This window comes from Calonectris borealis, chromosome 2, assembly GCF_964195595.1.
Source record: "Calonectris borealis chromosome 2, bCalBor7.hap1.2, whole genome shotgun sequence".
NCBI lineage: Eukaryota > Metazoa > Chordata > Aves > Procellariiformes > Procellariidae > Calonectris > Calonectris borealis.
The window spans coordinates 132,990,841-133,008,687 of NC_134313.1; the positions used below are offsets into that span (position 1 = coordinate 132,990,841).

The 17,847-nt window shown below is 40.8% G+C and overlaps 1 protein-coding gene across 1 annotated transcript in view; it reads right to left on the minus strand.

Moving 5' to 3' along the window:
- CREB5 (cAMP responsive element binding protein 5) overlaps positions 1-13,877 on the minus strand; it is a 219,689-nt gene extending 205,812 nt beyond the window's left edge. Inside the window, exons 1-3 of the mRNA XM_075143491.1 lie at positions 13,866-13,877; positions 9,498-9,569; positions 6,252-6,345 (exon numbers count right to left, since the gene is read on the minus strand). Of these exons, the coding sequence (XP_074999592.1) occupies positions 6,252-6,345; positions 9,498-9,569; positions 13,866-13,877 (178 nt within the window). The remainder of the gene's footprint in view (positions 1-6,251; positions 6,346-9,497; positions 9,570-13,865) is intronic.
- Between the last annotated feature and the right edge of the window lie 3,970 nt (positions 13,878-17,847).

Sequence of the window (17,847 nt, forward strand, 5' to 3'; positions counted from 1 at the left end):
TGAAGCGTCAAAGCTGATATAGATTCATGACACTATTTACAACACCTACATATTGACATGGTGATCTTAAATTACTACCTCAGTCTCCCCATATGGTTACTGCAGTTTCTACAATCCAGAAATTGGACTGGCAAGAATTCAGAATAAGAATTTGTTAAAACAGACAGCCCTCCTCTCCTCCCAATCAGGAGGGGGGAGCAGGGAACACCACCCACCACCCAGCCTAAACTCCATCCACATACCTTGCGGAAGCCGGTTCAGCCAGATGTAAACCAAGAGCTGCCTTTCTACCTTATAATACTTCATCCTTCAACATTCATAGAAACCAGAAGTCCACGAAACCACTGTGTTTGATGAGAGCAGAACTGATAAAGATCCAGACTTTAAAACGTTGAGACTTTACATAGCACAGACACTGCACCCACTGGTTTCAGGACTTCAGGGCTACCAAGTCCAGTGGGCTTTCTTTGCTCCTGAGGCAACCAACTATTTTGCCCCTGCAAAACACCAGTTCTCCCTCAGGAAGTGGGCAAACTATTAGAAGACGTTACTCTCAACACCACAGTAATCCTTTTACTAGGCAAGCCCTTGTGTTTTAATTGAGAGTGATATCACAAAGGAGACCCTAGCATAAGTTACACATTCAGGTCTCCCAGAATTAATAAAATATTCCTAATTCTCAGCACTTAAAAATGCATTAATAGTTCCAACAGCTTGTGCCTGACCTCACTGTTCCCTGTTGGTACAAACAAACCTTTTGTTGCTATCACCAGCACCCAGAACTATTGCAGGCTCACTGAGAACAGGGCTCTGATTTGTTGTACTTCAGCAACTGGATGTGCCAGACCCATCTGAACCAAAACTCAGACAGAGCTATTACCACTCTCAGCATTCCTGCTGAGGACAGGCGTTACTGTAGGAAGCATGTCAGCATGCTGTTGGCCACACAACCCAGGACTATAATGGCCCAAGCTGCATTTTGAACTGGGCAGCTTGGGCTACAGGTCTGTCTGGGTTAACCCTAGGTATCTGGCTTTTATACTGACCAGCCATCCCAACCCAGTCCCATTGCTCAGCATGTAAAATCTTTCCAGCCCCAACTTCTACCAGAAGTAGTTTACCATGCTTTGAGGCATCTACCTCTGGCCAACTGTCACTTCACAGGTGAACCTGTGTCATCTGACAACTACTTAGGAAGTTATTTCTATCTCGCCTTCACCACCAGGTTGAACACAGAACCTGTCAAGCTTCAAACTAGGCAATAAATATTTCATTCAGCCTATTACTCAGGTGAATAATCATGCCAGAAAGGCTGCAAGAAACATTAAGTTTAAATAAACTTCAAAAGTGGACAACATAAAAGCCCCAGAGCAAGATCAGATGGTCTCACCTGTGCAGATCCCAAGTCAACCTACTGTATTTTACAGGAGAGGACTTCAGAAGCACTCAGCAATCAGATTCTGACCAGAACCTGAGATACTGAATATATTTTTGCTGCTGACCATTTTGAAAACCTGTCCTCAGTGTCTGAAATGATGCCTGATTCTCCAGTCTAATTGAAAAATATATGCTATAAGGCAATGGGAAATTTGAAGTCTTCAGTAAAGAGATCCCATTATATATTCATTATGTTTGGCTATGCAAATATTGTTGTTGTTTGGTTTGGGGTTTTTTTTGTAATTACTGAAATAATAGTCTCAGAAGGGACACTCAGTCTCGATATATTGCTTTCAAAACAACAGCCCAGGAAGTGCCACATTAGCTTGCTATATGGAGAGTTTATCTGAATGCATTTTGTAAAACTACCTTGGATCCCAGAGTTTCATCCTTCAAAGCACGAATGAAAACTTTAAAGCATGGCACCAGTTAAGAAAAAACTGGAGAACCAAAGGACAGTTATGTGAAACAAGCTTTCATTTTGGAAAAAAAAAAAAAAATTCAGATTCAGCAAGAGATATCTAACAGCACAGCTCCAAAGTGTGTAACTTGATTCTTCATCTTTCTTTTTTAAAAAAAAAAAAAAGTTTAGTCTGATGTGCAGTAATAACAGGCATTTGGCTTGTTCAGCTGTGGGCTCTGTTGAAGTTACATACTTACCCATGTTATACTTTCACACAATGATAACAAAGTCAGAGTAATAGGCCTAGCACTGAAATTTGAAGGGCTGCCCGTCAAGCGGCCACAAGGAAAGAGGAATGTCCAGAGAAATTCAAGAAGGTTTCTTCATTGATTTGGCAGGTTACTTCCCACGTGCACCAAGCTCAAGGTCACGACACCTCAGGCAGGTGATGGAAGAGAAGAGGAGGAAGCGGTGCGCCCAGTCATATCGGTGGAACTGCCCTCGCCCAGGGGCTCGCAGAGGAGGGCTCCCAAGAACTTTACTGCTTAAAGATTCACTGTTTAAAGCACTGGTTGGACTTTCTGTGGGGGTACACATATTGGGTACAACACATCTATAATCTCTTGTGGTCACTCAAAACCTGACCAGTTGAATTTTAGAAGACTTTTTTCATTTCGGTATTTGGTAAAGCAAGGGACACAGAAGTGAACAAGAAGTCAAACAAAATTACTTTTCCATATATCCAATCATTTTGCACTCCACAAAATTCATGCCTAGATAAACCTCCCTGTGTAAACCACAAGGAGAAAAAAAATCAAGCCAACCAAGGATGCTGTAAGGTACCTCACTGACACAGGCATTACCTGGGAAAAGTAACACATTTGCACTACCTTTAGCACATTCCCTTTTTCATCTAGAGGAGACTGTATCTCCACAGTGGGCTTTACCACCAAAAATCTAGAGGATCGAATTTCAGTAAATAGAATCAGGAAGAAACAAGGTCTTTTATACAGATAATCCTGGCCTCTCCTGTATCTGCTAGCAGCACTTTTGGAAGGACTTCCCCTGCTCCGACGACGGTAAGGTGTCACTCTTTCCCTTCCCAAATTTGATACCACAGGAATCTCAGTGTCCCCAACTCCCAAAGTTCAGTTCACTTTTAGTACTTACCTGGAGGGAACAATCTGTCCCATGGACGTTAATATTTCGGTGTTAAAGTAACAAAAGCTTTGACACAGAACAAACTACAGAGTTTCAAAGCAATGCAATGTTTAGGTAGCACAACAGCAGAGATGACGTCTATGTCAGGCAACCTAACTGCAAAGTTTCCTGCAGTGATGACCAGCATGCAAAACTTACACAAGATATTCTGTGTTATCTCAAACAGCTCTTTTTTGGCTAAGATAGATGGAAATGGAAACCGTCAATGACTCTCTATCCGTACTCACAACAAGGCTTTCTAACAAACAAAAATAAAATACATACACAAAAAGGAGCAAATAACATTACAGTCTTTTTTCTGTCTTTTTAAATGAATGTCAAATTATCCAATAAAAGGATCAGTTGCATTTTCATGCAATGCCTTTAGCGAACTTCCCTTCCAATTATAAGTCAGAGAACACAAAGCTATTTAGTGCATGTATGTACCTGGAGTTTCTGAATTAGTTTAGGTGTCACTGGATTTAATAAGACTTGTTCTTCCTCAGCCAGCATAAAAAAATTTGAGCAAATATAGTGGAGCTAGTTGATAACCAGGAAGCTCTTAGCTGGACATGCATGATAAACCAGCATAGCACCCATAATTTCCGCCAGGTGTCAGAACCTTGTTTATTAAACACTGACCCCACCTACGTAACAACACATAACATAACTTTACCTCTCACTTACAAATTGGTATTTCAGAACTCAGCACAGATTTCACACAAGAAACAAGTTCCTACTTCCCAAGTCATATTTTGCTCAGTTTCTAAGATGTTGTATTGGTCCAAGACCAACAGCCCTACAATTTTAGCGCCCACCTCCAATAATAGTTTATAGAAGACATGCTTAGTGTGTGTCAAATATTACTGATACTATACTGACCCCAGACTGGGTATTAGCTATCTCTGGAAACAACGTAGATAATTCTAATGGCTACCTGAAAGCATACAGCCCATTATTTTGCATAACTAATTACCAATAATGAATGGATTCAAATACAACACATTAAAAGGTAGTATACAACATACTGGAAAAAAGGAGAAAGTCTGACTTCTAGGCACCTTAATAAAAAGACAAAAAAAACTCCACCACACACTAACACTGCACCTGGCTTATTATAGGGCAATTGCTGCTGCAATTCTTTGAACCTACTGATGACAGCAACAATTTAAAAAAAAAAAAGTCAAATAAGCAAAAATCGAGAAGGAAGACATGAAGACAAATGTCTAAGAGAAAAGTCTGTCTCTTTTCCCCATATATCATTAATTTTTCATTATGAAATCTAAGAATAAAACATCTTAAACTTTAAGGTATTTAGATTTCCCCAGGGTTTAGGTGGGTAATGAAACAACTATTTTTCAATGTCTCTCTGCAGAGAGTAGATGATCTATGATGCTTCCAAACTAAGGACTGCAAAATGCCAAACAAATCCACCAAATGAACACAAAAAGAAAAATCATACACAGCAGCACCAGGTTGCCAGGCCATTATGGTCAGGCATGTTTGCCGCAGTCTTTGAGAACACGTGCAGGTTTTTACACTTTCATTCCTACAGAGGATCGTCATACACAAAGCACAAAGAATACGTCCCTCAGAAGCAATCTTGGAGCCTTTCTGGCCACAAAATTCTGCATTTCTATTTACTTAGTTGGCTAACTGGAGGTCTAGGGGCCCCACTACTGGTGGTAGTGGTGGAAGCCAGTCAGAGCGTTTTGCCTGGGAAAGCAACCCACTGAAGGAGCAGGACAGCTATCTCATAGAAGTTACCAAACATAAACGGAGCTACTCTACTCAGGGGACTCCTGATGACAGAATATACTCCTTAGAAACTGCCCTCGAGCAAAAATCTTGCCAAACAGAAAGTTCTAACAAAAGCCAGCACTTTCACAGGGTGAATGTGCCCATAGTACTGATGTCTTCGAGCAGTTTCACTGCCAGAGGACACAGCCAAGTGCAAGAGCAGCATTTTCTCACTCGTGCTTGCAAACACAGGATTCTGCAGGCATAGCTGGCGTGCAGGCACTTTACAAGCTCTACTCTTCAACGTGCTGTGTACTGTTCCTTTCTAAACTTAGTCCACTATGGCATTTTCAAGTGTAAGAGAAAAATAAATTCTATTTGGGACAAGGTCTGTCTGATTTCTCACTGGTGCCTAAAGTCCCAACCAAAAAAAAAAAAAGCCTAAATCAAATATTTGCAAGCAATTGCTACCCAATTATGATTTTCATAAAAATGGAAACGGTTTATCCATAAAAGACGTAGTCTGCTGGAGACCCTTTAATCATGATATATTTGCACCTAAAATGGCACAATTTACCTTGAAGAAGCCCATTTCAAAAGATAAATATCAAACACTGGTTAACATCCACACGCACATTTGCATCACAGGTTTTCTTCTACTATTACTTTGCAACCTGAAAAATCCCAGTGATATTATTCTTAATAATCCATTACTATAGCCCAAGGAATACACAATAGGAAAGGGAATAGGAGAGGAGAGAAGTGGTAAGATTAAGGCGAGCTTGACCTTACCCAGCACTCACTGAATGCCAGGTAGCCACCGATGTGTGGTTACTCAGACAAGAGTATGAAAAAACTACGTAAGAAACTAAAGGATGTCATTGCACATAATACGAAATAACTTCTGTGTATGACAGGGGAAGTGCAGAGAGAGATGGTTAACTTTAGGGGGAAAGAGTACTGGATATTACGCGCTGGTTTACCTTTCCAGTTACGGCTATTTACAGTGGGCAGGTCCTGAGCCACCATAAAGGTGACTCATACAACGTGGCCTGTTACAGTCGCTGAAGTGAGCCTGTCAAACTTAAATAGAGAGTCTTATAGGAACAGTACAAATGCACTTCATTAACACGCTCACTGCTGGGCTCCCAGGTGACATGCGCTTAAGTGCCTATATTTCACTGGCATGTTGACACGGGAGTCAGCGATAGAGCTGCCAGCATGGCTGAGGTTCAACAATTTCTCTCCCTCTCATGCCAAACCTGTGGGAAGGCATAAAAATGGCAACTGTCTTTTTGTTCAAAGATATGCATTCTAGCTTATTACATCTCTACTTGTTATTTAATTGGAGCTGTTATTTAATTTTTTAAAACCAATCTTGGAGGTATTTTGCCAGTAGCTTTCCAGCAGGAGTCATGCTTTCAACATCATCTGAATAGTTATCTTGACTCTTGAATTCGTGTCTTCTTACCTGATAACATATTATCTGTTTTTATTGAAGGAAACTTCAAAGTCATTTCATGTTTGTGCCTGTGAATCATCAGATGATCCTCTGTTGGAAAACGCTGTCAGGCAAACACAGAGAGAGAGAGAGGAAGAGAGAGAAAAAAAAAAAAGAAGAAGAATTTAATTCTCTAATAAACTTTTGGCATTGGACAGAATTTCAAAAATAAGAGAGAGAAAGAAATGTATCCAGCTAGAAATGTGTCCAAATGGCACAGGAAATAGAATATTTGAAAATGCAAGTGAGTATGAGTAACAAATAGCTGTACTCTACTTAGAAACGTATTTGCTGCAGTGCTCTCTGGGGTTGCAAACCGCAAGGTGTCATGCATTTGCTTGAAAAAGTTGCAGACCAAGTTTTGGATTCTAAGGGTCTCAGACACCCGCTCCAGCTACCACAGCCTCACAAGTCACCACGTGCCTGAGGATCTGCAATAACTGCTGTTGTGTATGCTCTTAGCCCACGGCAAACGCAAAGTAATGCCGCATATCTTAAATCACTTTACTGGATTTTTCTGCTTTTGTGTCTTTCTGCAACCTATATCTGCTGAACGGCAATAAAAATAATCAACTAAGCCAGCCTTTCCCTATCCAAAAGTATTCAGGCAAAATGCATCTTTAATTCTGGAAACCTCTAATACTTTGGCTTGATTCAAAGTGGCAATGTAGTGGTGCTTAGTATATAACAACTATTTATGACCCTTTATGATACTAAACGAAATTCTTTTCCTTTGTCAAGCAGAGAAGGTGGAGAAATGTGCTTTGTAAGAAACTAATCAGTGTGCTAAGTTTGTTTTACAGTCTGATAACAGACTTCTACAACAAATAGCTTCTTTTGAACAAGACAAAGAAGAGACAAGCTTGAATAAATGTTCAAGCACTTGCACACTTGGGCTCTAAGAGCAGACTGCTTCTGTGAAGTTTCCTTCACCAGAAGGTGCATACACAGACCTTTGCTACAAACTACTGTCACACTTTTAACAGGGTTTATTTCAGGACTAGCAAAGGCCAAAAGTTGTATCACCAGAGCTTGAGGAAAAAAAATAAATTTTAAAAGCAGCTTTTTAAAGCAACAGGTACATAGGAGACTGTAAAAAACTGGCAACAACAGAGTTAAAGTGACTTATTGCTTTCAACACAGTATATTCTTGGCTAAGTGACTTTGCTTGTGGCTATAGTATAAATAGTTGCAGTATGTTACACCTTCTGAGAATCTCTCTAAGCCCATAGACAAAGCAGCATAAATAATGGGAATGAATTCTCTGAGAAAAAAAGAACAAAAACCAAAGACCTTTTCCTCACTGTGAAATCCTGGTTCATTGCTTACTCATCTGGAAGAAATGCAGCACTAGAAATTTATGTTAAGAACAAAGGGAATATGTGAAAAGACCTTGCTCAATGAAATTGTGAGGGGAAAAAAACACGTTTTGTTCTCGTGGAAATGGATTTTCCTTCACGGACGCCACGCTCTGTCTTCAGGGTGAAATCAGCCAGCTTAAAGAGGGCATGGGGCAACTGAGGAGAAGCTATTCCTCCAGCCCAGACTTCTCTGTCTTTTTTGTAAGTCTACTTTCTTCCTTGGGCAGAAGGTCAACTCCCTCGGCCCTCAATACACATCTGCACTGGCTGATAGAGAAGCCAGTCCCCAGACAGCTGAGCTGGATAGCAGCGCTACGCTATGCACTTCTGTCAAGTCCTCATTTGAACAGTGAACGGAGGTCATGTTTTGAAACGGGAAATTAAATGGTTTTTAAGATGGAGTCACACCTACATTGCTTGTCTTTCCAAATTGTAACAGCACAACAACCAAACCTGTTCTCTGAACACCTAAATGAGCTTGTTTGGATCAGCTTCCCCTCCACTGAGGAAATTAATTAATAGCTGACATGAAAACACTCAAGTCCACTGATCTGAGTGGAAGTTAGTTTTAAGAGTCAACAAAAAGGTAAATGAAACTTGACTATAAAAGTCAGATACTTTTATTCTACCTCTGTGACAGAATGCTGGAAGTTTAACTCTGCATGTGGTGATCTGAAGTGACAAATCCTCGATCAGAGGGACAACCCAAAAGATGCACTCTGACACCCACAGAAAGGCTCCCACTTAGTGAAACAGCAAAGCTGCTCGGCCAGTTGTTAACCAGATCTCAGGCTTCTCCCTTTCCTTATTTCAGCTCTTGGCAAAATCAACACCTACACTCCAGCAACAGCCACCCATCGTTCCACCAGAAGAACCTAAAGGGTTGTAAAAATATTAGCCAGCTGAAAACTCCCAACATACACTTAAAGCAGGGAAATATTACCCTCATAAGAGAGGAGGACTCTGGGAAATGGGTAAGCTAAATCACTTAAAACAGATGCATAATGGAAGGCTGTGGCAAAAGCCCAAAAGATGCCCTTGCCTGAAGATTTTACTCACAAACCCTTGTCACTAAAACCGAATTAGGGTCGGAAGTGCCACACCTGGAACTTCCCTCATCGCTGCATGGGGGGGAACTTCCCTCACCACTGCAAAATCATCAAAAAAACACAAAAATCCCAATTCCAAATCTCAGCAGGTAAAATCCTTGTCTCTTCAGGTTTTTTAAGATCATTAAACATCTAATCTTACAGGTCAGATCATACCCTCAGAGAGACATGGCAGATCACCAATCAACAGGAATCCCAAATGTACATCCTGGGGCAAAATTTATCTACAGGCTGCATTTTCTATAGAGAATATTTAGTAGGAAGTTGTCACAAAGATTTAAAAAAAATAAAAAAACTAGTAAGATATCATGGTATTTAAGTATTAAAAAAAAAAAAATCAGAAGGGTTACCACATCCAATAGGAAACATATTATATTCCATCGTACACCTAAGCAGAAGACAGACAAATAATGCGTCCTGCCTAGTGTGTCCTCTCTTGCTAGCCACTAAAGGAATTTGCAGTACCTGGCTTGAAACATTAGGCTTGGGGATGAGGGAAGGCACAGAAGCAGCCTGACAAGCACTTTTACCAACTCACTTTTGACTGGCTGTTGTATTTGCTTTAAATATTTTGTAATAATATCTTGTGGGGTAAGGAGGGAATTGAGGAGGAGGAAGGACTTGGAAAAAAAAAAAACACCCAACACACATATTATTATTAGACATGTGTTAATATATCAGGAGGCATTATACAAGCCAGAGCTAGTGCTGAGGACTCAATTAATATCACCGCTGACTCCACTCACCTGTGAGCAGCCTGGGGCACTGCAGACAAAAGGCCTCTCCTGCTCCAAGTTCATCTTTGATTCCTCATAAATCTACATGTTAAAAGGGGGAGGGGGAAAGAAAGGGAACCTATGAATATATACATTCTAAACTTCACACATACATGCAACATACAATCGTCACGGTTTGTGCTTTTATTTCAAACTCCCAAAACGGACCAGAACAACGTTTTCCTCCTCAGAGTACTAAATTTGCTAATATTCAGCAGGCTCCCTACAGTCTAAGTTCTTATTATTCCTTCCTGAGCACATATTACTTTGAAGGAAGGAAAAAAAAAACCACCATTAAGCTTTCACAGTAGAAATCTGCCTCAGAAAAAAGCATATGTTCAGTGTTGTTATTAGATAAGACCGTGTCTGCTCAGAAATATCTCGAATTAAGGGTTTTTACCTTTCCTTTTTCAGTTCCTGCTGAACAACATTAAAACCAGACGTCTAGGTTACCTCTGAGAAGGAACCCACTTTTTGAAGTTCTTCATCCATACTGTTCGATATTAATATCTTAAATACATTAGTACACGCTCTCTATACACACAAGATAACTGTGCATCCCAATCTTTTAAAAGGCCAACTCAGGAGTTTGAGAGGTGAAGTTTTGCCTACAACTGCAGCTTCCCCGTAGCAGTTCCAGTCCTGTAACCTTGAACTAAAGCCTGGGGGAGAGCTCCCGGGTTTGGAATAAAACTGAAGGAGGAAACATTTGCCCTCAGAATGCAGTAACGCAGCTGAATTTGGGTCAATGTTACGGCAGTGTCCCTGACCAGCATCATCATTTTTCAGTAACATTCTAAGATGTAAAATAAATAAGTCCCTTCTTTCGGAAATGTTTTGAGCCTGTTGGTACAACTGGCATTACAAGCTAGAATATAGTAGCTGACCCACCTTAAAGCACAACGTATGACTTCGGCTTACATTATGCCTCAAATGCCTTAAAATTCAGCCTCACCACAGCCCCGCTTAGACAAATACCTGAGCTGTGTTTGTGTAATTTTTTCATAAAACAAAGAGAAATATCTTGGTGGAGAAGCAGAATTTTATTTTAAAACTACAAAAATCTGCAGAAGGACAAGTGCTAAAATTACTCAACCCTACAGTTCATTGCTTCCTATTATTAGGAATATCTTTACCACACTTACACTTGTTAGAAAAGCTTTATTTTCAGAAGAGTTGCTACCATCCTCTGCAAACAATAAATACACCGTTAACCTGAACATCAGCCAGTACTTACATCAGCCATCGACCTGTACTTACAGCAATTATTTTCAGTGCCCTAAGTTCTCAAAAAAAAAAAAAAAACCCAAAACTTTTGGATGATAACTTTTTTTTTTTAACTAAAATTCATTCTGGTGGACAGCATTAGCCTGACAGGATATTTTCCTACTTGTGACCTAAAAAAAAAAGAAAAAAAAAAGGCAGCAGAGCACCCTTTACCTGACTCCCCTCATTCCCAGAAGCAGCACCCAGAAGTGAAGAATTTGTATTTTTATTTGCCTGTTAACCTCCACAAGGACACTACCCCCTAAAGGTGATAATTAGCATCAACCAATTTTCTTGATGTGGACATCTCTACCAATATCTGGCCTGAGACAAGTGATTTATTGCACCAAATACAATCAGGTGTCAAGAAGGACCCTAACCCAGGAATAACCTATCTATCTACACGAGGCTAGGCTAGAACTGAAATAACTAAAATTGTACCTAATTTACTCCTTTAAGATTATTCATATCCTGTTTTGATTTAACTTACAGCTATGTTAAACTGAAATAGGATACTCATAATCAGAAATGAAAGAGTATGTTCGCATAAAGGCTTATACTAAAATAACTAAAGGTGTTAAATTACTTCTAATTTCAGTTATTTCGGTTCCAGACTGTGCATAGACAAGCTCTTCAGAGGTGAAGCAATAAAAATGCTCTGAATTATGCTATCCTGTCTGAAAGAAACAAGCAGCAGAGAGGTAACTGACTAAACAAACAAACCCCCGCGAAAACAAAACAAAAACCTCCAGCTAAGTTTGATTTTTAAATCCACCTCTATTTATGGGATGTGACCCCGGGATGTTGTCTTTCCTAAAGACCTTTTCACAGAAAGAAAAAAAGAAGAAAAAAAAAAAAAAGGTACGTGTGGATAATGAAAGGCTTTATCTGATATCTCAATTACTCCTGCAACTGAAGCGCTGCCAAAGGTTTCTCTTACCCCTTTCTCCCCTCCTCAGGGGAGAGTGACAACTGCATTTTCAACAGCAGAACAACGGATGAGACTCAGTTAAAGAAAACAAGAGAGTAACAATTCTGGTCCCAAGTGTCCAAGTGAATTTCAAAACATTACCAGGAATTATTTGGAGTTTGTTTTCTTATTGAGTATTGCAAGTGTGAAACTGCCCTCCCCACCCTGAGCTTGAGCTTTAGTCCCTAAATCCATCAGTACATGCTCTGATACAATTAAATGATTCTCAAGGTTACTAGATAAATAAGCACGGAGTAAACACCGAAGTAACATACTCAATGAGGACCAGAACCCTGAGCGTGGGGATCGACTGCAGGAAAACATGGACTTGGGTTTTATTCTCAGTACTTTGAAAAGGTCTCAGATTCAACGTCTAGTCGTTTACCACAAATGTACAAGCAACTGCTGGTTCCCACGAGAATCGCTCTTTGCAGACCGTTTGCAGACGCTAAACTTAAAAAAAAAAAAAAAAAAGTAATAATTCAGAATAGCTATATCATGTGTGCCCTCCAGGATACTGTCTAGCATAACTTGACCCATATAACATGTTACCAGATAGTACAATGCCCTCAAGACAAATTGCACCATGCAGAATTCGTATTTACGTGTGATGCTATCACTGCAGTTGAGACTGTACTACTATTGACTCTCTCACAATAGTAAATGAGTAAAAGAAGCTGCCTACTGCCTACAATTTTTGCGAGGGTGTCCGGTGCCTGGCTATCTTACGGCAGTAATTCAAGCTTTATGCTTGAACGTTGACTAGAAACAAGCAGCTGAAAATCTGGGCTGTGAGTGTAAACCTCCTGCGTCCCCCATTCCTGCTGAACTCCGCAAGAGCCGCGGACGCACAAGCAACGCAGAATCTCACCCCAGGTTTGCAGCAGGATGGGAGCTCTCAGCAACAGAGGTTTTTTGGTTGTGCACAGCACAGTTTGCACAGCACCCTTTTCAAGATGCAGGCGTGCATCTCCCATCCTTCAGTCGTACACAGCCTCTGGCACACAGTTCACTTCACGCAGCTCATGCGTGTTGCTGGGCCACACAACTCAAGTCTCCTTTTTCCACAGTGTGTGCAGGTGGTTCAGCATACGTGAAGGAAATCACGCAACCAATGGCAACACTTCGACTTCACCTAATAAAAATAAATCACAGCAACCTTTCCATCTAAGTTAAGGTGCTTATTAACCTTTGGGATCTTAAAAATTCAAGTTACACTCATGCACCTTTCATAGTACTACATATGACTGCCGCAATTAATGTGCATGAAGAATATCAGGCAAATCTATGATGACTGAAAAGTTAAAAAATTGCTCAGGCCTGAATTTTTTATTTCTGTTACCAATAGCTTAATTTATTGCAACTTTGTGACCCCTTCGAAGAAACAAACAAGGATTATAAATATAAGCAAGCACTAATATTGATATGTCAGCATTAGTTCTGATATTATTAACAATAGGCATGAGTGCATTATGCAGCAGAAAAGGGGACTGAATTTTAATAGACATGTTAACAACATCTGTCAGCATTTATTGCCCTATTGTGACCATGTAAAGAGCCTTATTGGCAGAATACATGTGAGGAAATCTGCTACACTGCTGTAGCCTGCCATTCTCCTGAAATATCACTCTGCTTAGCAGAAGTTAAGGTATTCTAATTAGAAAAATAAATAAGCAAAAATATAGAAGAAACATAGAAAGACTTCTCCAAGCCATGTCACATGGAAGAGAAACAAAAAGTTCTGCAGCAAGCCAAGATTTTCTTCTATTCCTTGATTTCTGCATAAGATACTTCTAAACATTTTTTATTATAATTAATAAAACTGAAGCCCACAGTGAGGAATGCAAGAACATAACAAAGAAATAAAAAGCAAACAAAAGAAAGCAAACCACCCTCAGAACACAGCGACAAACTACATCCCCTCTCAGCAGCATCCAGAGGGAAGTACCCTACGTCCTCGGGCTCCTCAAGGAGATTTTGCAGAGCCCCATGATCATCCTTTCTGAATCAGAAAAATAGTTCTAACAACTAACACCAAGAAAGCTCCTTTCTGTCTCTCTCTCTCCCCCTTTTTAAACTCAGCAGTAATCTTACTGCCTTACTGGTAAAAACATCAAGCAGGCTTGTTTCCTGTTTCAATGTTATTCTTGAAGTGGGCTGCAGTAAGAATCTGATTTTCATTGGGCTATTATTATTTGCAGCTGCGCGACCTTTTTAACCCTCTTTTAAAAGTGACATTTCAGCCTTCAACCTCAAGCTGTCTAAATGTTGCAAGGTTTTCAGTCCTCTGATTAACAGTGAAAATGAACCGATGGGGAGGTGTATACTACAATGTGTCTAATACAGGTCAGTGCACCCATCCTGCCATTTGCACAAGTGAGTAATTACACTCTTATAAGCAACCTGTTTGTTGAAATTAATCACCTGGGCACAGGCTTGCAAGACAGGTTTCTTCAGCCTGGTGTGACCAAGGTCACAGAGATTTCCAAATACAAGTACAAAATACACAGTCGCTAGCATTAGCAGCAGTATGCAGAGACATGAGCAATAAATGAAGCATCACCTATTTTTTAGGGTCATGGCCACAACGTATAAAAAGTGAGAGGAGACGTGGTTATGGTACACTTGTGAATATTAAAGAACCCCATTGGTGTATGCAGCATTTTAAACTGCCACTTGTGGCTATTCAGTACAGTGCTATTTACAGATAATCACAGTGTTATTACAAATGTTATCAAGACTTGTTGGTTTCGGAAGTGTAGTACATGCAGGGTTAATGCCTACGGTTGTTCCCAATATGTCCTTGCATGAGCAAAGCCAATTTTAAGTATCGTTGCGCTGAAACGGCGCACGGTGTTTTTCATTGGCATGGGCTGTTCAGTGGAAGTGCTTGTTTTCTGAAACTAGCATCATGCTTTCCACATGCACACATACAGGGCTCATTATCACGGCCCTGCCTGCTTCGGCTGCTACAACGAAGGGTCTGTCAGCATTTCCATTAGAAACCCCCTCATTTCAGGATTAAAGCATTTCCAAATGGTTCTGGATGCTGGAAAGCAATTTGTGTCTGGAGTCCCCAAGAAGGCCTTTAATGTGATGCACATTTGAGCTGGGGCTCGAGCCCTCACTGGTACTCCAGTGAAGTTTTTGTGATTGCATTTCTGACATTTATATGTGGAAAAACACTCAGCTTGGCCCTTTATTCATTTGTTTTAAAAGAAGAGAGCCCCATAAATCTTTAGGCAGAGCCGAGTGCTCTCAAAAAGCGGTTGATGTGTGAATTGCCTCAACAGCAAGCAGCCTTCGGTCCTTTCCCCGTGGTTGGCAGCGCTGCCGCCCAGCAGCAAGCACCCTCTGTGAGGCACGGGGGGGGTGCCTCGCTGGGACTTAGTCCCTCGCCACCTGGGAAGTCGCTGGCCACTGGCATGCTTCAGGATCATTTGCGAATGGACTACCAAAAAGATTTTTGTTTCATGCTGCCAAACACCCCAGTTCTTTTTAAACGGCCACTCAGTTTGCTTACTGCCTGTCTGAAAAAAAATCCAGCGCTGGGAAGGCTCCCCAGCAGTCCTAAGGTTTTGTCCCATCTCTCTCTTCCAGCTATACCCATTTGCCTCCAAATCAGCTGAGGAAGAAGAGTTTTTGCTCCCCCGCTCAGCGTTTGGCTTCTAAAAACCACTGTTATCAAGAAAAACCAAATAGCTGCCTCCCGCCTTTCTCCTGCTTATGCAGAGCTGCTTTCTTCTCAAGAAAGAAAGAGCAGAACTGGGGATAACTAAAAAAAGAGGTGGCAAAGATAGGAAATTTCAAAAGGGAACAAAAATGAAGTTTGTAAAACTCTGGAATTAAGGAGGGGGAGAAATAAGGGGAAGAAGAACCCCAGAGGGGCTGGGGGCAAAGAGCCACCAGTGGAAATGGAAAAGAGAAAGAAAGTGGAAGTGAGGACTGCAAACCACTGAGGACTGGGCTGAGGAAGAGGAAGGGAGTAAAAGGATACCTCTGAAAAAGAAACTCAAAATAGAAAGCAGATGACCTCCTGCCTTCCCACGTAACAGCAGCATGAGAGCTCAACACTGTATATCATCCATGCAAGACAGAGTATTTGGTAGAGGGCACAATTTGTCCTCTACACTGGATGAGCTGTATCTCAAGTCTAGTGAAAATGCAGAAGTCTAAATGATTACATTTCTTGGGCCCTCCATTTCAGTATAGGAAACCCATCATGGATTTACTTGGTATAGAGCAAAAGGATTTGCTGTTTTACAGAAATGGCCATGGGGTTAGTAAGCACAGGCAATAGAAGACAAAAAAAGGAAACAGGAGAATGGAGGTGAATAGTGAATTTAAAACAAAAACAAAAAAACAAAAAACAAAAACCCAACACTTTTGAAAACAGTTCATGAAAGTTATCTCAGCACAGAAATATTCTATAGGAGAAATCAGATCTTTATAGGGGAAAGATGGCTATTACTTCAACTCTGGAAAAACACTTTGAGAAATAATGTGGTTATTTTGCACTCTGCGATTGGCCAAACAGGGCTGGCCTGACCTGGAAGCGTCCCAGGCTTGTAGCTCTGCAACTGTCCCCCACTGATGGCATTTGCAGAACAACCCTAATACCTGCTCTCCCTCGTTACAAGTCTGAAACGACACGAGAGACCAGACTGTAACCTCGCTGACAGCACAGAGATTTGCTTAACAGAACATGCAGCAGCAGCAGCACAAGCTGTAGCAATATAACCACAAAGTCAAGCAATGCAAGGAAAAGGCACTATTCGACAATGAACATTTCGCACACCGGCAGACAGAAACAACACCTGTATCACTTCTCCATTTTCCAAATTCCCGTGCAATTTTTCTGCTAGCTTTTCAGTGCTGGAAATTCAATAGCTAACCCAGACCTACTGAAGCAAAGCCAGTATCTGGGGCTATGGACTTAACATGTCAAATGTTAGGGAGAATGTCAGGCGTCTATGGGTAGTCAAACAGCATCAGAATTTCATGTTTATCTCAACATGAACAAATATTCTCGCTTCGTATCATCAGGCATTCAACTTGAGTGCTCATGTTAGAAGGCTAAGTTAGACTTGAGGGTCTTGGGATAGTCAATGGAAAGAAAGTATGAAGGCTATGTTAGAGCAGGATTCAAACATGCTCTCAATTGTCTGCTCCAAAAGGACTCTCTACTAACTATCTCAAGAGCTTGAACCCTCAGACTTCTTAGATCGGATTCCTTATGGTACGTGGTGATAACATCTGCCTTTACATAAGTCACTGTCCATCTCACAAACTGTTCTGCACAAAGGAAGGTGGGGAAACTGCAAAACAACCGCAGTAACACAAGTGACAGGAATCTTGCTTCAAGAGACAACCACTAACAGCCAGCATTTTAAAGGAAAAACATATTTGCTCTGTTCTTTACGAGCAAGTCTTGGCTTCTCCCTGTTTGGGACACAGTCCCTTGGGGCACAGAACGCATACACAGAAGTTAAAACCACCATCATCTGAAATCAATATTTACTACCAAATTCTTGAAAGATTTAAAGGAGAAGATACATGCAGAGAATGCTACTCCAGGCTCTTACAGTCATTATTAACATGGATCTGATAGCATGCTCTCTCTCTCACTACTAATTTTTAGTGGGTTACACACTTACCACCACCACAGTGCAATATTTGATGCACTACCACGTTGCTAATAACATAAGAACAGCCTGCTTAAAATTTTACCTAGTTATTTTACCTAGTTAAAAAATTTTACCTAGTTAAATTTTACCTAGTTACCCAGGATAAAAAAAGAACCGAAGATGCTTAGCCTGTCAGACAGCCTGCCCCAATTTTCACTCATCTCCCAAAGGTTAATACTATTAAGTGAGGTGGGTCCTCTGTCTTCTACAAACCCCTTCACAACCACAGCCCCATTCCCAGAGCTGCAGAAGTCGCTATGCTTTGTGTCAGTGGTTCGTATGCCAAGAGCATTATCGTGGGTGTAAGAAAGAAAAACAAAGAGTCTTCAGCTCATCTTCACAAGTTGAGATGGTTCATCATGCCTATTGCTGTGAAACAAAAAAAAACCCTACTTCA